Raw genomic sequence first — 23649 nt, 5'->3', positions numbered from 1 at the left:
CTCGTTGGCCCATGCCCCTTTCTTGTTATCTAGCCGCTTCTTGAGGCCCAGCAAGATGACTTTATTTGCGAACTCAACTTGCTCGTTTGTTTGGGGTGTTCTACTGAGGAGAATTTCTGTTTGATGCCCAAGCCGGCGAGAAATTCTACGAACTTCTTATCGGTGAATTGTGTCCCGTTGTCTGAGATGACGACTTTCGGGATGCCGAAACGAGTTATCACCTGCCTCCACATGAACTTTCTGCAATTGGACGAGGAGATGGCGGCCAGCGGTTCGGCCTCTATCCATTTGGTATAATAGTCAACGGCGACTATGAGGTATTTGACCTGCCCTGGGCCAACCGGGAAGGGTCCCAGGAGGTCGACTCCCCATTGTGCGAAGGGTCGGGAGGACGTCATCAGGCTTAGTTCAGTGGCCGGTGCTCTGTGGAAGTTAGCGTTCTCTTGGCATTTGACACATTTTTTTACGAACTCCTTGGAGTCTTCCATCATTGACGGCCAGTAGTATCCGGCTCGGATGAGCTTTCTTGCTAGGGCTTTGCCCCCGATATGGTGACCACAGCACCCCTCATGGACTTCTCTGAGCACGTAGTCTGTCTGGTCGGGGTGTAGGCACTTCAGCAAAGGTTGACTAAGTCCCTTTTTGAATATCTGGTCCTGTATGACCGTGTATTTGACAGCCTCCCTTCTCAGCGCCTTGGCTTCCTTCTCATCTCCAGGGAGTTTGCCGTTTTGCAAAAAATCGACGATGGAGTCCATCCAGGAGGGGCTCGTCTTGGTTAGGTGGAGGGTGACTGCTGGTTCTTTGGTGATGCCTTGAATAAGGGATCGGTTGCCGGCTCCAGGTTTTGTGCTCGCTAGCTTGGACAGGAGGTCTGCCCGTGTGTTCCTCTCCCTCGGAACGTGTTGGATCATGACCTCTTGAAAATGTTTGCTCAGTTCTTTGACCATTTCCTAGTATTTCTGCAGTAGCGAGTCCCTGGCTTGGTAGCTTCCATTTACTTGTGCGGTGACGACCTGCGAGTCCCTGTATATTTCCAGCCTTGTGGCCCCAACTTTCCGTGCTAGAACCAAGCCCCCCAGTAGTGCTTCGTATTCTGCTTGGTTGTTTGACACGGGAAACTCAAACTTAATCGATTGTTCGTAGATGACTCCGGCTGGGCTTTCTAAGATGATCCCAGCGCCCCCGGACGTTTGGTTGGAGGCTCCGTCCACATGGAGCTTCCACCGTGTGTTCGCTTCTTCGGTTAGATTTCCAGTTACTTCCACTAGGAAGTCTACCATTTCTTGCGCCTTAATCGCATGTCGGGGCTCGTAGCTCAGATCGTATTGGGACAGATCGATTGCCCAGGTCATCATCCTTCCCGCCAGATCGGGTTTTTGTAGCACCTGACGAATCGCTTGGTCCGTTCTCACGACCACTTGGTGACTTTGGAAGTATTGTCATAGTCTGCGGGAAGAGGTCAAGAGTGCTAGTGCCACTTTCTCTTGCTGTATCTAAGTTCTGCTCCTTGCAGTGCTCTACTCACGAAGTAAATTGATTGCTGGGTCTTCCCTTCTTCCCGCACCAACACCATTGCAAGCGCTCCTTCTGTTATGGCCAGGTATAGGTAGAGTGGTTCTCCGGCTTCGGGTTTACCGAGTACGGAGGGTGCTGCCAAGATTTCTTTGAAGTGGTTGAATGCTTCCTCGCACGCAGGAGTCCATTCAAACGCTACTCCCTTCTTCATCAGGTTGAAGAAGGGCAGGGCTTTTGCCGCCGATGCACCAAGAAACTGGGACAACGCGGTTAGCCTTCCCGCCAATCGCTGAACGTCTTTGATGCAACCCAGGCTCTTCATCTAGAGTATTGCTTGGCATTTTTCAGGGTTGGCTTCTACTCCCCGTTGGGTTATCATGAATCCCAGGAACTTTCCGGCCTCCATGGCAAAGGCGCACTTAAGCGGGTTGAGCCTCATGCCGTGTTGTCGGAGGGATGCGAACACATTCTCCAGGTCGCTTATGAGATCACCAGGTTGGGTGGTCTTTGCAAGGATATCGTCCACATAAACTTCTACCGTCTTGCCAATGAGATCACTGAATATTTTGTTCATCACCCTCTAGTACGTGGCCCCGGCATTTTTCAGGCCAAAAGGCATCACTTTGTAGCAATAGGTTCCTCCTGGTGTTATGAATGCCATTTTTTCCTCGTTTGGCCGGTGCATCGGTATCTGATTGTAGCCGGAGTAAGCATCCATGAAGCTCAGATACCGGTACCCCGCAGCCGCATCGACGAGTGTATCAATGCTGGGAAGGGGATAGCAGTCCTTGGGGCATGCTTTGTTTAGATCGGATTAGTCCACACACATTCTCCATCTCCCATTGTGCTTCTTTACCAGGACCACATTTGATAGCCAGGTCGAATAGTCCAGTTCCCGGATAAACCCCGCTTCGAAGAGACTGGCCGTTTGTCTGGCCACCTCCTCTGCCCTTTCCTGAGACATCTTTCTCCTCCTTTGAGCCACTGGTTTGGCTTCCGGCCCGATGGCTAGTTGGTGCGACATGAGTCGGGGGTCTATCCCCGGTATGTCGGCCGGCGTCCAAGCAAACAAATCGCCATTGGCTCTAATCATTTTCATCAAAGGCTCTTTTAGTTCACGGGGGAGGTTTCTGTTCACGAACGTGAACTTTTCCTCCGTATTCCCGACCCTAAACTTTTCCAGGTCCCCTTCTGGTTCGGGTCTAGGCTTGTCGTCAACTCTGGCATCCAGGTCGGCGAGAAACACCCCCGATGCCTCTTTAGATTTTTTCCTCAAGGAGAAGCTGGCGTTGTCGCAAGCGATTGCCATTTTCAGATCTCATTTTATGGACCCTACCGACCCGTCTTCAGCTACAAACTTCATTATCAGCATCCTAGTGCTGATGACTGCCCCTAGGTCGTTAAGGGTCTTCCTTCCGAGGATGATGTTGTAAGCGGTGGAGTCTCGTAGGATCACGAACTCGACCATCACCGTTCTTCTCCTCTGACCTTGTCCCACGGAGGTCGGCAAGGAGATTATCCCGTCCAGCTTGATGAAGTGGTCGCCGAGCCCTACGACGCCGTGCTGGTGAGTCTGTAGGTCGGCATCTCTTAGGCCTAAAGCGTCGAACACATTGCGGAACATGATGTTCGAGTCTGCCCCCGTGTCTACGAGGATTCGCTTGACGAGACCGGTTCCCACTCTGGCCGTTATGACCATGGGGGGCTTTCCTCGACCTTGTCACACGATTGGTCCTCCGGGCCGAATGAGATGGATGGGAGTTTCTTGGTGCTTCGCGAGGGAGATGAGGAAACCGCGAGGACCTTGGCGTCCTTCTTATGTGCCGACTTCGACCTGGGCGCCACGTTTCTTGCTGTTACCACATTTACTATGGTGAGGCCGTGGTCGTTCTCTTCCGGCTCTTGACGCCGCTTTGCTGCCCGCGTTCCGTCCTCGCTCTCGTGGTCGTGGTTCTGTCTCCTCGGCTCCCTAATGAGGTGGGAGAACTCGGCTAGCTTTCCATCTGTAATTGCCTGCTCCAGCGCATACTTCAAGTCAAAACAGTCCTGAGTGTTATGCCCGTAGCCCTTGTGATAGTCACAGTAGAGGCTCCGGTTCCCCCCTATTCGGTCCTTCAGCGGTCGGGGCTTCGACAATATCCCCTTCTCATCTATCTATTGATAAACTTCCATGATAGGTGCGGTGAGAGGAGTGTAGTTAGTGAACTTCCCGACACGAGGAAACGGTCTGGGAATCTTACTCGGAGCGCCGTCTCTGGCGTGTTCCTGGCGCCTTTCTCCGCTTCCGTGGTGCCGGTTTTGGTTGAAGGAGGGCTGCTGCTTATTGGCAGCCACAACCTGGCTGACTTCTTCGTTATTGATGTATTCTCTGGCTACGCATTGGATCTCCTGCATTGTCCACACTGGTCTCGTCGTGAGGTGTTTTCTGAAGTCTTCGTTTAGGAGTCCGTTCGTCAGGCATAGGCTGGCGACCGAGTCGGTTAGTCCATCGATCTCCAGGCACTCGTCGTTGAAACGATCCAAATATTTTCTTGTCGGTTCTCCGGACCTCTGCGTCACTCCAAGCAGGTTGATTGGGTGCTTTGCCTTGGCTATTCTGGTAGTGAATTGGGCTAAGAAGGCGTGTCTTATATCTGAGAACTCGGCCACCGAGCCCTGCGGGAGGCTATTAAACCACCGTATCGCAGGTCCCGCGAGGGTGACCGGGAAGGCGCGACACCTTACCTCGTCCCCTACTCCCTCCAGGTTCATTCTGGCCTCGAAGGCCGTAAGGTGCTCCTGTGGGTCTTGGGTTCCGTCGTACCTCATGTCCGTTGGCTTGTCAAAGTGCTTTGGCAGCTGGACTTCGAGTGGAACGATGAAAAGGGGTCGCGCCTACTATGACTGGTCCGCGAGTTCGCCGTGTTCTCCCTTCGTCGTCTTCCTGACGACCGTCTTTCCGGTCGCGATCAGCCGCGGCGTGACCTGTGGCACGCCGTCTCCTGTTTCTGACATATATGAGGGGGTCATGGCGTCTCCTCATGCGTCCTTCCTCCTTGGGGCTCTCAGATTCGGACCTTGGGCTAGCAGCGCGTCGGGAGCGGCTTCTCGGGGGAGAACGGGAGTCGCCTGACTCGGGTGTATGCTGGCGATGCTCCCAAACTGCCAGTTGATGTTCTAGGTCCTGCATTCTGTGGCACAGTTTCTGCATTATCCTGGCGCTGTTGTCGCCGGTTCCCCCGAAGGGGCGTCTTTCAAGGGATCGTGTGGTTCGTCGAGGAGGGAATCTTGTGCGATCCTCCGAGGACGCCACGATGGGTTCCCCTCTCTGCCCGGCTTCACGCCCTATTCCTCCGGGGCCTTGTACTACTTCCATTCAGGCGGTCTCCCCACAGAGGGCGCCAATGTTCGGTAGGTCGGGTATCGGACGGTTCGGGTTGATGCTTCGATTGATGGGATGGGGTTCGCCTGGTTCTGGGCTGCTGGGGATGAGTGGACGATGTTCCGAGCATTTCGTGCGAGAGGGGGGTGTCACCTGCAAAGACACTCCGACGCTCTAGTCAGAAAATGGGGGCAGGTGAAAAAAGGGATGAATGGTATGTGACGTACCTTGGGGGAAGGGTAGGTCCTTCCCCATATATACCGTGTCAGAGGTGGACCCCGCAAGGACAGGCCCACCTTCTTCGAGGCTCCCCCTACACAGCTATTGCAAGATTGTCAGGAACGCGTGTCCGGGTCGACACCTGGACGCCTTGCACCCGACCGTTTGGGTCGGGTTGTTAGTGGGTCGGGTCGACCCACGAATGGTTTGGGCCAGACCGTAACAATATTAATGTAAATTCAAATATTTTTGTGCATGACAAGTGCTTCCATACTTATAAAATAATATAATTAAAACAACAAATTGGTAATTAAAAATACTAAATTAATATTATTAATAATATAATTTAAAAATAACATTAATATTATCTTTTACGCATTAATTTTAAAATACTAAATTACATTTATAGGATTATTTGAGATTCTTTAATTGCATTAGAAATTAAAAATATTAATTTAATATTAAATTAAAATTTAACTAAAAAATTAAAAAGACCCTTCTAAAATAAAGATTAAAATACTCTTTGAAAATAAATATTTTTTAATTATATTAAAAAATATAAATTTAAACTTTAAATAAAAACTAAAATACTCTCGTAATTAATTTTTATAAGAACAAAACAACTGAATGCTACTAAAAATAGTAAATTAATTTTATAGAAACCAATTCATATTATTTAATTGCATTAGAAATTAAAAATTGATTAAAATATTATTTTTGTTTCGAACATTTGGGATAAGTCTTATTTATATTCCTAACGTTTAAATCGTCCTATTTGTATCTCTAATGTTTGTAAAAGTGATTCAATATTATTCTGCCGTCAATTACATATCACGAGCTTTAGTTGGAGTTCTGAAAATCTCTTTTTGAAGTTAGAATACAAATATCTAGAATAAAATCGATGATCCACTCCAGATAATAGCTTATCAAAAGTTGAAACTAATCTCTGCAATATTTACATAATTCACTTTTTTAGGGACATAATTAAACCTGAACACAAATACTGGATACAATATTGAAATTGAACACATTCAAGTGAGAATAATTGAAAAATACAATCTGATCTGTTAGTATAATTGATGACAGGATAACATTGAATCACTTTTATAAATGTTAGGGATACAAAAATGACGATTTAAACGTTAGGGACACAAATACGACTTACCCCAAACGTTAGAGACAAAAATGATACTTTACTCTTAAAAATTTAAAATAATTTTAAAAACATTAAAAAACTCTTATATTTAATTTTTAAGATATTAAAATAGCCTTTTAGGATTGATCTTGGAAATAATAAAATACTCCTTTAAAATTAAAGTTGTTTAATTATTTTTAAAATTGAGTAAAGTATCGTTTTTGTCCCAACGTTTGGGGTAAGTCCCAAAGTTGTCCCTAACGTTTTAATCGTCTTATTTAAGTCCCTAATGTTTTAAAATTGGCTCAATGTTATCCTGGCCTGCCGTTAGGGATCTGTTAACAGAAGTGACGGTGGGACAAAATTGAGACGATTTTGAAACATTAGGGACTTAAATAGGTTAAAACCGTTGGGGACAAAAACAATACATAAAAATAAATTTTAATTTTATCCTTCAATCATATCGATTTTTTACTGTACATTGTTATTCAATTATTTTTTAATCACATCTAAGGAAACTACACTTAATCACATTACTTTCATTCTAAATAAATTTATTTTTTCTATAATTTTACTCTAAAAGATTTTTAGTCATCATGAAATATTTGTAGAATGACTAGTAAAATAAAAAAAAATATTTGTAGAATGATTAGTAAAAAATAAATATTTTTTATTTTACTAGTCATTCTACAAAAATTTTATGATGAGTAAAAATTTTTAAGAGTAAAATTATAAAAAATAAATTTATTTAGAATGAAAGTAATGTGATTAAGTGTAATTTACTTAGATGTGATTAAAAAGTAATTGAATAACTATGTACCGAAAAAAATTAATATTATTAAAAGATAAAATAAAAATTTATTTCTATGTATCATTTTTTGTCCCCAACATTTTCGTCCTATTTAAGTCCCTAACGTTTCAAAATCGTCTTAATTTTGTCCCGCTATCAATTCTGTTAACAGATCCTTAACGGCTTTACAACATTGAGCCAATTTTGAAACGTTAGGGAATTAAATAGGACGATTTAAATGTTAGGGACAACTTTGGAACTTACCCCAAGTGTTAGAGACAAAACCGATACTTTATTCTTTAAAATTTTATATTATAATTTTAAAAGATCAAAATGTTGAATCAATTTCTCATGCTTTGTTCCAATGCCCCATGTCTTCAATAATATGGAGCCTAAACTTAATAACCCCTGACCTATGGATGAGAGAAGAATAGACCTTTTTTAATTGGTGGCAACGAGTCTTATCTTGGGCAGCGGCTCAATTCGACAGTAGACAAAAGACCCTCCTCATAGCGGCGTTGTGTTAGAGCACTTGGAAAGCGAGGAATCGGTGTGTTTTTGAGAAGGTAATAAGTCCGGTACCATAGATAGTGAAAGAAGCCAGCAATTTAGTGCGTGAACTCATGAGCCATACCTGATAGATGCTACTAATTTTCTTTACTCTTACTTTACTCTTCTTTAAACTCTTAGTCTTTCAGTCACAGTTGATGATAAATGGGAATACCCAATTCTTTTGTACTTCCTTATAGAAATACTTTTATTTTATATTAATAAAATAATATTTATCTTTAAAAAAAATACCCCTTAAAAAAAGATATTTAAGTATTTTGTTTTACTTTTTTTTATATTTATTTTAAATAAAATATCTCTCTCTCTCATGCAGCCCTAATAATTTTATTTATATTTCAGAAACTAAATTTAGGTTTGAATAAATAACTAATAAACTAGTGTCAGAAAATTCATTATTATTATTATTATTATTATTATTATTATTATTATTATTATTATTATAATAATATGTTTGTTTGTGTTTTACTTGAGTATATATATATTTTTTAATTAAATTTATATAATACAAATTTTTTTATTATTATGTTTATATTTAATATTATAATTTAATTTCATACAAAATAAAATTTATTTAAATTTTAATATTACATACATAATATATGTTTAATATTTTTTTCTAAGATTCTAATATTTTTTTTTAAGATTCAATGAGGCAAGTGTCCCTACATACATATATATTTAATATTATTCTCCAAATATTTATCATTAATTCCTTGATATTACTATGATAAATTTGAGAATGACCATTTTCTACCCATAAAAGTTAAAAACACTGACATATCTACCTATAGAACCTAAAAATTACTATTTGTACTCATAAAAGATTAACTTTCGCATGCAAAATTATCCAAACCCTAAATAATTACATAAAATTTTCAAACTACCCCCTTCTCTTCTCTCACGCACTCACCCTCACTCACTATCTGCAGCACCTAAACCACCACTACCGTAATATCATCTTCCTTCCTACTTTCTCTCTCTCTCTCTCTCTCTCTCTCTCTCTTTTTCTCTCTATCACTCACTCACTCACTCACTTTTTCTCTCTCACCTCTTGAACATCAACATAGTCCAGCCATTATTCTCTTCAAAATCACAAAAAAGAACAAACTCATCAGATCAAATTGAAGAATAGAACATGCACAGATTTAAAATAAAACCCTAATTTCTTAGAACCTTCAACAAAAATTGATAATTTCTTAGATTTTATATCACCATTTTCGTTGCAAATAATACAGAACACTAATTTGATTTTGGCGATACTGGGAGGAGATGATGAAGACGCATCGCTAGGAGGAGAAGAGAGCAGTGATGCCAAGAGAAGGAGAAGACGAAGATACGACATTTGGAAAAGGAAGGAACTCAACGCTGAAGAAGTTGGGGTTGCAGAAAATAGAGGACTTAAAATTGCTACTTCCTGAAGCCAGGAACCTCCTGAAGAAGAAGAAGAAGAAGAGAAGGAGGGGAGGAGAGGATAGAGCTCGCGATGGCAAAAGGAGGAATCACCATTAATGCATAGAAGAGAGAAAAGAACGACAGAGAAGAGAGAAACATTAATAGGAAAAGAAGAGGAATGAGAAAAGTGCGAAGAGGGCGGAGAGAAAGAGAGAAAGGATGATTGAAGAAGATGGAGGAGAAGGAAGAGAGAGAGAGAAAGTAGAAAGGAGATGGTGCTGCAGCAGTGCTGGTTCACGGCTTGGATGAAGAATTGAAGAGGATGAGACTCACTAAGGGTAGTTTGGAAATTTTATGTAATTATTTAGGATTTGCGTAATTTTATTTGTGAAAGTCAATTTTTTATAGATACAAATGATAATTTTAATTTTTATGGGTAAATATGTCAGCGTTTTTAACTTTTATGGGTAGAAATAGTAGTTTACTCTTTGAAAATATTTTTTTATGTTTTCATTTAAAAATAAAAAATCTTATTATATTATTGAATTTTTTGTTTCATGTCGAATATCAATTATGCATTATGCTTTCTTTTAAAATAAAATGATAGTGAGAAGTCTGTCTAATTCATTCTAATTCCATTAAGTAACTCAACAAGTCAGAATTCCGTTACATTATAAATATTTGGCTAAGACTAACTAAATCAACTTTTCGAAGAGCATGTCATCCTGTCATTTTTAAATACTTATTCCGTGTAAGACTAGGTATCAACTTATTCTCTGTAAGTATTTTTTTATATATTTTTTATTCTTCTAAACTTTTATATTTTGTAATGGTACTCTTTTATTGATGTCAATCTAAAGTCTTTAACATCTTCCTTCATTAAACATTATTGTAGTATCCTCTTTTTTTCTGTCTGAAATAATATGATGCTGCTCCTTCGCTTTTTCGATTTATCTTTATTTCGGTCTTGTTCGTTGTAAGATGACATTCTATCTTCAAAATCGAATGACTATGATGGCAATATTGTTCAAATAAGTTTGATAAAGCTGTTTTTCATCTCGAGTTGCTAGTTGTGGATGTTTGAAGTGAAGAGATTTTGGTCATTATATGATTGTGATTCTTTTGGATTTAGTGCATGAATTTTCAACTTATTTTTTATGTATTATTTATTTCAATTCCAAAATCTAGCTACTTTTTTTTCACAGACGCGTTACTTTTAATATTCATATATTTTTTTTAGTTTTGAACTTTAATCTAATATCTAAAACCTAAAAAAAAAAAAATTAAAATTTATAAAAAAATGATTAATCAGATTAACAAATTACCATTTTAAATTTAAACTATTTAAATAAAATATAATAATTGAAGAGTTGAGATTTGATGAATTAACAAGAAGTACATCACTCCATACTTAACAAGAAACGTTTAAGGATAAGCTAATTATATTGTATACAACATAAATTGCTTCTTGAAAAAATAGTACTTTTTTTTCTAGTCCATCAAATAAAAAAAAAAAGAAGAAAAAGAATTTAATGTAGATACATTGTTGGTGTAAAATAGCATTAAACGTGCATTAAATTATGTAACGTTATATTATTAAAATAACTATTATTTTTATTGACAGTATAAATGATTATCCAAAACATGGATGTCATTGCATGATCAATCATGTTAGAGGTATATAAAAAATCAGCCACCAAAATTAATTATTAAGATAGAATATATATTTAAATAAAAAATACATATTAAAAATAATTTAATCAAGATAGAAAATATTTTATATAAATACATAGTAATTAATTTTAACGTGCAAAGAAAAATATTAGAGGTCATTAGAATTTATTATTATAGTCATTACTTAACCATCAATTCAATTCTTTTAATCTAATAATTTAATATATTTTATTTTATATTTTTAAATATTAATGACTATTTAATAAGTAAAATAATAAAATTTAATAATTTTTTAATTTTTTTTGGTATAAATAATATTTTTTATATAATCGTATAAAATATTTTATACAAAAATACTTTAAAATTAAACTCCTAAAAGAAAAAAAAGGAAAAGGAGCACTCCTCCTCGCAGAAAACACAAGTTGTAAGACACATGACACCGCACCATAAAACACATCTACTACACAAAAGGAACACATCCGCATCCAGCCATCCAGCAACCAAAAGTCCAAAACAGACACAAAGAAGAGGCATTTGTATCCGATCCCTCTAATAGTCTAATCTCTCTCTGTCTCTCTCTCTCTCTCTCTCATTGGATCTAAGTTGCGAAGGCAGGTTCCAACCCCCATTCATCTCTAGCACCATTAGATCCAATTCCTGAAATCTTGATCCGATCCATTTCCTTCATGGGCATTCTCTTACACCCAAATGGGAATGCCCACAATAATAAACCATGACCAAACCCATCGTTGACCAAGAAGAAGAAGAAGAAGAAACCCACACTTTGTTCTACGACTCCCACGACCGTTTACTATCGTCCTCTACCTCTTCATCTAACTCCGACGACGACACCGCAACTTCCCCTCAAAACGACACCAACACTGCCAAAAACGACAGCACTAACAACTCCAACTCTAGCTCCCCCACTCATGCCTTGGCCATGTGCAGGTACGATATATGGATCTCGGAACCCTCCTCCGTCTCCGAACGCCGTTCTCGCCTCCTCCGCCACTTCGGCCTCCCTGCTCGATCGGTCTCCTCGCAACACCTCCACCGCGTCGCCGCCGACACAACCTCCGCAGCCTCTGCTGCCGCCGCCATTCTCCGATCCAAATCCGAGAGCGCCGCGGATCGGTGTGATTTGCAGGTGCCAGCTCAGCAGCCTGCAATTCGATCGGTTTGCCGCTCTGGCGACGCCGGTTCGGTTGTAAATAACGGTAATTGCAGCGCTAATGGCAATGTCTCAACGGTCATCGATTCGCGGGGCAAGAGCAATGAAACTCGGAGAGAGATTGAGAGTGTGGAAGAGGAAGCGTGCACTATAAAGGATCTTGATAACGGGAAGGAGTTTGTGGTGAAGGAGGTGAGGAAAGATGGCACGTGGAAGAAGCTTAGGGAAGTTGGAACTGGAAGGCATTTGACTATGGAGGAATTTGAGATGACTGTTGGGCATTCCCCAATTGTTCAGGAACTAATGCGGCGGCAAAATGTCGAAGATGGTAATGGAGATGGAGATGGAGATGCGGTTGATTTGAATTCAAATGATTGTAGCCGCAGTGGTGGCGGTGGTGATAGTGGTGGTGAGAGTAAGGTGAAGAGAAGGGGGAGTTGGTTTAAGAGTATAAAGAGTGTGGCGAGTTCGGTAGCCGCAGCGGGGCATAAGGAGAGGTGGAGTAGGAGTGGTGATGAGAGGGATACATCGTCCGAGAAAGGTGGCCGGAGGTCCAGCTCCGCGACAGATGATAGCCAGGATGGCAGTTCATTTCTTTGTCCTGAAAGAGTGAGAGTGAGGCAATATGGGAAATCATGTAAGGAGCTGACAGGGCTTTACAAGAGCCAGGAGATACAGGCTCATGAGGGATCAATTTGGAGCATAAGGTTTAGTTTGGATGGGAGGTATCTTGCAAGTGCGGGCGAGGATTGTGTGATCCATGTTTGGCAGGTTGTAGAAACTGAGAGGAAAGGGGAGCTGCTGCTGATGGAGAAGCCCGAAGACGCCAATGTGAATATGTTGTTTATCATGAATGGGTCGCCGGAGCGGGCTACGCTGTCCCCTAGCAAGGAGAGTAGCCTTGAGAAGAGGAGAAGGGGGAGGCCATCTGTTAGCAGGAAGTCATTGAGTTTGGACCAGTTAGTTGTGCCAGAAACTGTTTTTGCGCTCACGGAGAAACCCATTTGCTCTTTCGAAGGCCATCTCGACGATGTGCTTGACCTCTCCTGGTCCAGGTCTCAGGTTAGCTACTATTTTGAAGATAGGTGTGTTCTGTATTACCAGTTGTGTGTTCAGTGTTTGAATATCCTTGTAAAGTTTTTAAGTCACCCTGTTATTCCCATTGTTTGACCTTATGCTTGAATTTATAGATTCATACCCATTCATTAAAATTGTTTTTGATTTATCAGTGTTGTCCCGTTAACTGAATATACTTATGGTCAACAGTCTCAGTTTTCTACTTTATGATTGATTGAAATAGAAGAACTTTGCCATCTGATTAGAAGATGACACTGAATTGCATATGGTTAATTGGTTATGACGATACAAAAAAATGATAGAGGCTCTAGACGGGTAAGTTGATCAAGTGGAATATGATCTGCTTAAAAGGAGCATAGTTGGACTTGTGACATAGTTCGAGAGAATTTGCTGAAAAAGAAATTGGTGTAAATAGTCTTACTGTACTTTGGGTTTCTGGTGGAGTCCAGTGGAGTCCGTTATTGTTGACCCCACAATTTGGGTGCCACTAATACACATTGTAGGAACTAGAAAATTTTGTCCCTGAGAAGATTTCTTTATATATTTTTCTCCAAATTATGCTCCCTGAGAAACCAAATTTCTTTTTTCTTTTATTTTCTTTATATAAAAAAATTTAATCGGACTACAAGGACTTATTTCCTAGAGTTGCATTATTATTCTAGATTTACCTTGAAAGTCATTAGCCGGTGAACAAGTGAGAGAGAGATGACTTGTTATGAAATGCATGATGATGCCTTGTGGTTTCTTCTATTTAGATGGGTGGATGATAATTTTATAATAAGCCAATTGGAGTCGTTGTGAAAGGTTTGGATTTAGCTTGTTATAAGCTTGACATTAGGTCAACTTGTCACTGTTACGTATGTAAAACTTACAGAGTATTTGTTAAACTTTGAAAACCCAGATAACCATGTACGTTAGGCCAGGTTTAAGATTCATTGTATCTATGAAAATTCCACTTTTATTTTTCAAAACTGATTCAAAACCGATATGACAGTAAGCTTAAGTTCTCTTTTATTCGATTGATTATTTTTTCATTGGAGAATTATATTTCGTTTCATTCCTTATCTTTTTTAATTTATTTGAAATTATATTTATAAGGAATTGTTTACATGTACCAAAATGATATTTATTGTTAGGATTTATCGAATGATCAAAACTTAAATTTTGAATGTGCCTAGATGATGTATTTTCCAAATATCCAAAATTTTAAATCAGTGTTCAAAATGACAATTTTGTAAAATATCATATTTAAATTACATTCATGCTGTGGAACAGCAATTGAAACACTCAAGAAGGGACTAAATATTGGTTGGTATTTGGTATCGGCAGTGCCAAGGCAGGAGATTACGGATTTTTTCCTGCAGTACCAGTGTAGTTCAATCAATGCATGGGTACCATGGGCTTGAACAAAGAACAAATCAATCAAGGAGCTTCCATGGGTACCTTTCATCCAGAACACTGTTCATAGTTCACACCCTTTTTCATCTTGAGGAGCTTCCATGGGCTTGAACAAAGAACAAATTGTGCGACCAAGCCTTGAATCATGGTCTATGAGTGAGGGGCAAGGAAATTTTGAGAGATTTTAGAAAATCTTCACCTCAACAGTAATATTAAATTCCATATTTTGCCTTAAAATTCCTGCATAATATTCACCCGGATTTATTCCGACAGTTGTTTATCTAAAATAAAGCAATCTTTTTAAACTGATCATCTTGTATTCTAAACTGATCATCACGATTATTGAATTTTACAGTTGCTCTAATTTTATTGAATTATGAATTTATGCAGTCTTTAACTAGACTTTCTGAGCTGTGAGATGTGTAACTCATTGGATTGTTTACCTCTTTCTCCGTAACTTGCTTATACTCCTTATGTACATTAACACCAGTCACTTAGTCACTAGTGGTATTGGTATGAACATCCATTAGAATTGAGATTGAATAGGCCTAACTCAACCTCAAAAGCTAGCTTATTGGGTGAGGGATGTTTCACACATATAAACTTTCTAGCGACTTTAACCTTGAGAGATGTGCGACTTATAATATATCCCCTCACGCCTAGAAATGATTGTTTGGAGCGTGAACATTTGTGGGTGGGTAGCCCAACAGTATTGGATCCGATAGGCTCTAATACTATAGAATTGAGATTGAGTAGCCCTAACTCAACCCCTAAAACTAGCTTCTGTGGTGAGGGATGCCTCACAATTATAAACTATCTAGACACTTTATTTTTGAGAAATGTGAGACTTGTAATAACATCTGTTAAAGTGATGTGGTAAAAGCATTGGTTTTAGTGTCCAGTGCTGTTGCATGCATGCTCAGAAGATGTCCTTGAAAGCTTAAATATGAGGGGTTGTCTTCTCTTACATATCTTAAACATTCTTGATTACTTGTGATTATGATGTGCCATGTGTTTTAGAATCTAAATTATGTCTGCATGCAACCATCTTAAATATACTTTCTGTTTTCTCAGCACTTGCTCTCGTCTTCGATGGATAAAACAGTGCGGCTATGGCATTTGTCTAGCAAGTCGTGTTTGAAAATTTTTTCACACAGTGACTATGGTGAGTACAAGCAGCTATTATATCTTGCAGCATTCTATTTGCTTTTCTTTGTATCAAGTAGGTTTCTTAGAAAACTACTTTTATCACCACAATAATGTTAGCACTTGCATAAAATATTCTTTTATATATTATGCTTTTGCTGCCCTTTCCTTTATCAAATACAACATCCCTTTCCAATATTAAGTGTCTCTTAAGGTTTTAGCACAAGGAATAGAAATCATAAAATTGGCTCAAGTATAGTAAATAGGGTCAGTTACACTCATATCCCTAGCTTTATGAAAATTACACACACCACCTCCCTATTTGACCAATATATACTCACCTTCCCTCTGTTTGATCATTATACTGAGATGCGGTAAAAATTAGATTGTAAAAGGTTTAACCCCACAATCTTTCTATGCATAGAGAGCTTGTAAAGCTAGAAAAAAGCAATCACAAAACTCTATTCCAATGTTATTATGAAAGGTACTTGTGTCATTTCAATTGAAGAAAGCAAAATAAAATAAAGTATTAATACGCAGGTAATAGCCATATGTACTAGGAATTGTTAGTTACATTAATACCAAAGGGTTTAAGTTTTTCTAGACATGAAGTTGGTGTAACGCGGGGGTGGTGTGTATGTGGTCAGTCAAATAGAGGGGTGATGTGTTAGTTTTGAAAACCTCAGGAGGTGAGTGTAATTTAGCCTAGAAAATATTAGTTTATATTGACATTACCCGTTGTCCACCTTTGTTCTAAAATAACTGTCCACTTGGACAAAGTGGTATATTCAATAAACATTGTATCTAGACACAAATTATATCTAGATATATTGTTTTTTTAATGAACCACTTTGTCCAAGTGGATGCTAGAACAGAGGGAGTAATTACTATATTTTAACTGACATAAGAAATGTAAGATTAAAGTTGAAAAAATTAAGGGCCTGTTTGGTATTCATTTTCATTCATTGTTTTTATTTTCTGGATTTGAAAGAAGAGGTATTGAAAACAATAAAATATCTGTTTTTTCTTTTTTCTTCAAAAAATCCTAGAAATAGAAAACACTTGACATAAAAACAGAGAACGAAAATACTAACCAAACATGCCCTAATTCTTCGTGGATTCCCTCAAATGACAGATCACTTTGATTTTTTTTTTTTTTAACTTTTGTAGGTTTTGGTATAAAGACACTTAATAAACCCACTCCCCAGTAGGATAACCTTAGTCAGCATTTGTGCGATCAGTTGGTCTCTCCATTAATGCATATAGGCATAGTTTTATTGTTTGTTAGTCATTGCTTTAAGTAAGGGTTCTTTCTGTCCGCTGGATGCATACTTAAATTTAGCAATCAAAGCAATTCTGTCACTTCCATTCCCCTCGTATACTTTTTTGTTGGTTTGGTTCCGTTAATTATACCCATTGCTTCAATCTGTTTTCTGTTTTCTGTTTGGCACAGTGACTTGCATCCAGTTCAATCCTGTTGATGATAGATACTTCATTAGCGGATCTTTGGATGCTAAGGTTCGCATATGGAGCATTCCTGATCGGCAAGTCGTGGATTGGACTGATCTGCATGAAATGGTCACTGCTGCATCTTATACACCTGATGGTCAGGTTCGTCTGCATTAAAGTGAATCTCGTTGTTTCAAATTTAAATTATCTTATTTTTTAACTAGCAACTCGCTAAATCTTTCTGGTGTCTGCAGGGTGCACTTGTTGGTTCAATCAAGGGTAGCTGCCATTTATATAATACATCTGGTATTTTCATTGATACTGATTGTTTTACTATTTATATAAACCATATTCTATTCTGATGAATCATGGCCAGTGACATTATCTATATTTTGTCTCATTCTGTTAAGAAAATAAGCTGCAACAGAAAAGTCAGATCAATCTGCAGAACAGGAGAAAGAGATCGAGGAAAATTACTGGCTTCCAGGTAATTTGATGATTTAACTACTTTGTTCTTTAAATTTAAAAGGGGAAAATCATGGTAACTTGAGGGCTTACTATTCTTGTGAATTTATTAAAAGTAACAATGTTTGGGTCAGAACCTATTTTTGTTCCTAACATATTGTTTATTCTATTTACATCTCAAACGTTTGATTTTCGTCCTACTTTTATCCTTCAGTCAAAATTCAATTTTTTATTTCAATTTTCCCCCTCTGACTTTCTTCTCCTCCTTTATGATTTCTTTCCCTTCCCCCGTCTTTCTCTCCACTTGCACCAAATCACCACTACCAAGACCGCAACGCCCACCACCATCGCCTCTGGGACACCATTGCCACCACTACTTCCTCCTCCTCCTCCTTTTTGTTCTCTTTTCAATCTCCACCACCACCATTGCAAAGCACCATTGCCACCACTGCTCTTCATCCTCCTCGCTTTCCACCAGTACTTCCTCCTACCTCCCTTCTTTTTCTTTACCTTTCTCTCCAACGACCACCACCTCGACCAACACAACTAAATCACACCACCACTGCCACCACCCTGACAGCCACTATTTATCTTCCGCCTTTTTTTGTCTTTTTTTCCCCCCTCCCTTTAATCTTTCCCTCCTCCTGTTGTTTTGTTGTTCTTATTCTATTTGTTGGTAGTGGTGTGGTGTTGTTGGTAATGGTGGTGAAAATGATGTTGTAGTTGGAGATGATGACGATTGTTGTTGTATGGTGGTGTTGATAATGACAATGACAAAGATTATGATGATGATATTGGAGATGTGGTAGTGTGCTGATATTGAAATAAAATGTTAGCAATGTAAATAGTACAAAAGAAAACCTTAGGGATGAAAATAAGATCTGGCCCAAACATTAAGGGACTAAAATATACTTTACCCATTTATTATAACTAAGATACAAGGCTTATGTTCGCGTTCCTAATGATTTTTTGTGAACAGTTTGCCCCAGGAAGTTCATCTGAAGTACTCATTACATCTTCAGATTCTCGAATTCGGGTTGTTGATGGCGTTGATCTGGTTCATAAGTTTAAAGGTAGGTGAAATTAGTTATATATATATCAAGTGAATATTCTTTAACATAGGTGACAAGTAAATACACTATTATGTTTGCGGTTGAACCAAAACTTCCTTGTGTTTTGGCCTGCAAGACATATTTTGTTGAATGTGCACAGTTATTTAGCTTTGATTTGATGTTGTTTGAAATTTTTCTTCGCAGTCAGAACTGCATTCACTATGATGTCTACATTAGTTGCTCATAATTTTTTATCGATAGCTTTTTTTTAACAACCTCCCACCCCCCTCCTCCTCTAAGGTCACAGTGGCAGTGGATAATCTGAAACGACTTTTAACAAAAATAATGTAAAAACTCATTATGGAAAAAAATATTGATGTACTTTCTGCTACTGGCTTCTGCTTAAATGTGATATTGGAGGGGAAATTCTTTTTAGTAGGGTTTCTCTTTGGATAGTCGTCGCACCAGAAGAAGACATCTAACTTTATTTGAACAGTATGTACCAAAAGTTGTGCTTATTCCTAGTTCTGATTCCTTGATGGAATGCTAATTGGTCCCCAGTATCTAATTACATTCTGTTCCCCATTCCAGACTAAAATGATATGGCTTTTATGCAGGGTTTCGGAATTCGACTAGCCAAATTTCAGCCTCCCTCACAGCAAATGGTAAGTATATTGTCGCTGCAAGTGAGGATTCCCATATATACATATGGAGAAATGAAGCTGATTGCAGACCTAACAGAAGTAAAGCTGTCACCGTTACAAGCTCATATGAGCATTTTCACTGTAAAGATGTATCAGTGGCCATCCCGTGGCCTGGTATGGATTATGCATGGGAGATGCATGATACGTTTTCTAGGGAACAGCCTGAGTTCGATGATAATGTGGATGAGGTCTCATCGGCCAACCATCCCCCTACCCCTGTAGAGGAAGATATTGGTACTGAGGGCTCACAATCTGCATCAGGTTGCAACAATAGTCCACTTCATGGAACTATTGCAGGTGCAACAGACAGTTATTTTTTTGACAGAATTTCAGCAACATGGCCAGATGAAAAACAACTTGCTGCTACGAGGAACCGAAGCTCCCAAATCAGTGTTGATTTATCTAGTAACGCAGTGAGTCAAAACATGTCAGCCTGGGGCATGGTCATCGTAACTGCCGGCCTTCGAGGGGAAATTCGAACTTTCCAAAACTTCGGATTGCCACTGGGCGTATAAAACGTGTGGGTTGAAGTGGGGGAGACTTCACTGTCTCATTATTGGGTGAAAAGTTGTACAGAGTGATATTGGGTGAGAGAATATTAGGCTGAGTTCCATTTCTTTCGCTGTTCTTTTTGGTGTTATTGGTTGAGGAGATGTGTTGTATTTCCAATCAGTCGTCTGAGAAAAACACGATGGGAAAAAAAATGAGAAAAAGAAAAAAAAAAAAAAATAGAAAGGAAGAAAACAGGAAAAGGTACATATGGAATGGAATTTGGAAATCAACGAATGCATGTGATGGGGAAATGTAGATTAACGAGCAAGGGAAAAGCTTATTAAATTAGAAATGATGATTCTTTTACATTTGTTCATATTAGTCTTGTTATGAATTCTTTTGTCTATTGAAATCAAATTCAATAAAACAGTATGGTTACAATTCCTAGAATGATTACGGCCATTTTCTAGGAAATCATATATGGAACACTTAACAGGTTTTTCTATGACATTGATGAAGTGGTAACTTATCTAAAATGTATGGAGAAATTTTCAGGCATAACAAGTATGCTATATTGCTAGCGTTGCTTAAGATGTCTTTTGTTCATTGCTCATGACTCGATTTCTTGATGAAAGTCACATCTAAATTAAGGTACAGTTATTATTGTTACTACCTCAAAAGCTGTTATTGTTACTACCTCAAAGTTTTGACTTTGAATTTTTTGTGTTATTCGGAGAAAAATAAAATTGCTGGTATTATTATTAAACAAAAGAGCTACTAAACATGATCATGAAGCAAATGACATTGAGGAATAGGATGCTAATGGTTCACATCACCGTACTATATCATTCATTATTACTTTCTTTTCTTTTCTTTCCCCGGGACTAAATAAATTACTCAAATTACATCAAATAAAATGATTAGATTTCTCTGGAATTTCATAGGAATATAGGATGCTCATCCCAAGAAGGCATGAACACGATATGGAGGCTTGTCACCAAGTAATTGCAATACCGTTACTTTAGGGAATGAGTCCGGAGGGAAAATGGCGCTATTTGGATCAAGTGTTTTCTTGAGGGGTTATATGAGGGATTTGCTTGGAGAGAATCTTGAAAGAACTTCGAGATCGGAATGGTGTACCTACAAAGGGATTCAAACGCTCAAGTCAAAAGAGTCTAGTCGACTTTATGAAGTGGTCGCACCTATCATGTTTGGTATGTGGGTTTTCAGGTGGTCGTCTTTGAACCTTAAGACATCCAAGCCATTTTTTGAATAGGATGTTTAATTCGGCCCATGTGTCGAGCAATATCCTTTTGACCAGTCTGTTTTCAACTCGGACCATGATAACCATTGGTGAGTCGTTCTTGGTAGTTCCTTCTTTGAAGTATTCGGTGTTGAAGCTTATTTGGGATATCGCCGTGTGTTTTCGCTGTTGCAGTGTGGCTATTGTCCAAAATCTTGTGATCTTTTTACATTGTCAACTTGTACTTCTCGGGAGTGGTTCATCCTGTTATTATAGTGACTACGAGCATGGGTCGGTTTCTATCTCTTCTCGGGTGTTGATCTTGAGGCCTCTAAGGTTGCGCCCCTTTTGGTTGGGAGTCTTATCTCTCTCTAATCTTCTTGGTTCCTGAATATGCCTCACGAACTCAGGAAGCTTTCCATCCCTTATGACTTACTCGAGGTGGTACTTCAGGTCGAAGTAGTCCTTTGTGTGACGACCATAGCCTTTGCAGTAATCTCAAAATAGGTTCTTGATACGGCCGTTACAGTAAACATAAATTAGCTTTACGAGCTATAACTCGGCCGGGCTGTTGCAAAATTGTTTCGTACGTTATAAATTGATTCTGCATTCAAATACGGTGCCATTCAATGAGAATAACTACGAAAAGTGTAACAGCTGATACTCGGCTATAAAAAGGTAAGACATTGTATCCTCAAGGGATAGAATGAATACACAATACTGACTTAAGTATCGGAGTGCCTTTGTAGATACACTCCCCCTCCTTTTTGATTCACTCTGTTCGTAACAAGGAATACCTCTGAACGAAGAACTCAGATCTTTTTAACTTACGCGCTGGAGAAGAAAGTTCGGCAACGATTCCTCAGAAGCTGAAGTCAAGCCCAGGTATTCATTACTACAAAACATTAAGTTTTATGGACGCATATTCCGGATATAATCAGATTTTGGACTTAAGAATGCAAGCGCCACATATCAACGGATCATGGATAAAGTATTCGCCCAACAGATCGGTAGAAACTTGGAGGTCTATGTTGATGATATGGTCGCAAAAACTAAGGTCGGCGACGACCATCTGAAAGACCTCGCCGAAATCTTCCATCAAGTCTGACGATACAATATGAGGCTGAGCCCAGAAAAATGTGCTTTCGGAGTGCAAGGAGGCAAGTTTCTCGGTTTCCTGCTAACAAACCGAGGAATCGAAGCAAATCCAGAGAAATGCCAAGCTATCTTAGATATATCCAGTCCCCAGACAATCAAGGAAGTACAACGCCTAATAGGACGACTTGCCGCTTTGTCAAGATTCTTGTCATGCCTAGCTTCTAAGTCATATTATTTTTTCCAAATACTAAAAAAGAAAAATAATTTTCTTTGGATGGAGGAGTGTGAGGCAGCATTTTTAGAACTAAAAACAACAATTTCAAAGCCTTCGATTTTACAAAAACCTCTTCCAGGAGAGGAACTTTACTTATATTTGTCTGTTACTGATTGGGCTATAAGCTCCGTACTTGTTACAGAGAGACAGAAGACACAATAGTCGATCTACTTCGTCAGTAAATCACTGCAAAAAGCTGAACTTCAGTACCCGAAGATTGAAAAGTTGGCGCTGACCTTAATTTTTACAGCTCGCCGTCTTTGGCCCTACTTTCAAAGCCACACCATCAACGTACGAACCGACCAACCCCTAAGACAAGTCTTATACAAGTCCGAGTTGGCCGGACGTCTGATAAAGTGGTCGGTCGAACTCTCCGAATTTGATATTAGGTACAAGAGCCGAGGTCCAATCAAGTCGCAATGCCTCGCTGATTTCCTTGCTGAGTTTACAAGCCCAGGCTCAACAAGTAAGTTAGCGGACTGGACCCTCTATGTGGACGACGCTTCTAACCCTCAAGGATGTGGAGCAGGGGTTATACTCAAGGTTCAGAAAATTGGTTCGAACCGGCCGGTCGAACTGGTTGAACCATGAACCGATCATAAAAACGAATCGGTTAAACAGCAAAACCGCAAAATTTAAAAACCGGAATTAAACCGGTGAATCGGCCAGTAATCGGTCGATCAAACCGAACTGTGACCCGGCCGGTTTTTTGATTGGGCAGCAAAACGTTGCCGTTTTATGCCTTCTAGAACCCTAAATCCCTAATTCGATCCTCCCCCTTCTCTTCGAGCTTCAGAAACTGAGAACTGCAACTGAGAGTGAGAACTGGGATCTGGGAACACCTCTCTGACTCTCACACGATCGTCCTCGTCCCTCACCTCCGTCCAGCCACTGCGTCGTGTCGCCGCCGTCGTTCATTCGAATAGCCACGTAATCGTGCAGCAACCGTCGTACCTTCGCCAAGCCACCTCCGTCGCGCAGCAGTCGTTCCTTCGAACAGCCACCTCCACCGCGAAGCAGCCGTCGTCCATTCGAAGGTGCTCCACCACTGCTTGGTCACTTGGTGTCGCTGTCTCCCACTCTCCCTATTGCATGTTCTGTTGAAGCCTTGAAGGCGCCTTCGAGCTTCCATAGTTCCAGTAATTTTTTTAAAATCTTTTTTCAATTTAGCATGTCTCTGTCTCCCTGATGAGTTTGGTTGAGTAGTTGTTTGATTTTGCGAAGCTCTGTGAAGTGTGAACTGAAGTCACTGCAGTGTGACATGATGAACTCTGAAACTGTGAACTCTGTCTCCCTATTTAATTTTTTTGTGAACTGTGAAGTGTGAAACTGTGTAGTGTGAAACTGTTCCTGCTAAACTGAACTGTGAATTTTGGTTAATAATTGTTGTTTACTAATTACTGAACTGGACTGATTCCATA

The 23649-nt window shown here is 39.5% G+C and overlaps 2 protein-coding genes across 2 annotated transcripts; one reads left to right on the top strand and one right to left on the bottom strand.

Moving 5' to 3' along the window:
* Positions 1-2836: 2836 nt before the first annotated feature.
* Positions 2837-3217, bottom strand: LOC148570167 (uncharacterized). The gene has a single exon (XM_088506877.1). It carries the CDS (start codon positions 3215-3217, stop codon positions 2837-2839), a length of 381 nt encoding a protein of 126 aa, XP_088363003.1.
* A 7835-nt stretch (positions 3218-11052) lies between these two features.
* On the top strand, positions 11053-20063 carry LOC107630084 (uncharacterized). The gene is made up of 7 exons (XM_016333117.3): positions 11053-12892; positions 15380-15470; positions 16905-17062; positions 17155-17206; positions 17311-17387; positions 18345-18438; positions 19035-20063. Exons 1-7 carry the CDS (start codon positions 11393-11395, stop codon positions 19634-19636), a joined length of 2574 nt encoding a protein of 857 aa, XP_016188603.1. The 5' UTR covers positions 11053-11392; the 3' UTR covers positions 19637-20063.
* The last annotated feature ends 3586 nt before the right edge of the window (positions 20064-23649 follow it).

Source organism: Arachis ipaensis, chromosome B3 (assembly GCF_059453495.1).
Source record: "Arachis ipaensis isolate K30076 ecotype BB chromosome B3, ASM5945349v1, whole genome shotgun sequence".
In the NCBI taxonomy this organism is placed as follows: domain Eukaryota; kingdom Viridiplantae; phylum Streptophyta; class Magnoliopsida; order Fabales; family Fabaceae; genus Arachis; species Arachis ipaensis.
Note: the sequence above shows the minus strand (reverse complement) of the source record. Positions and strands in the feature narration are given on the sequence as shown.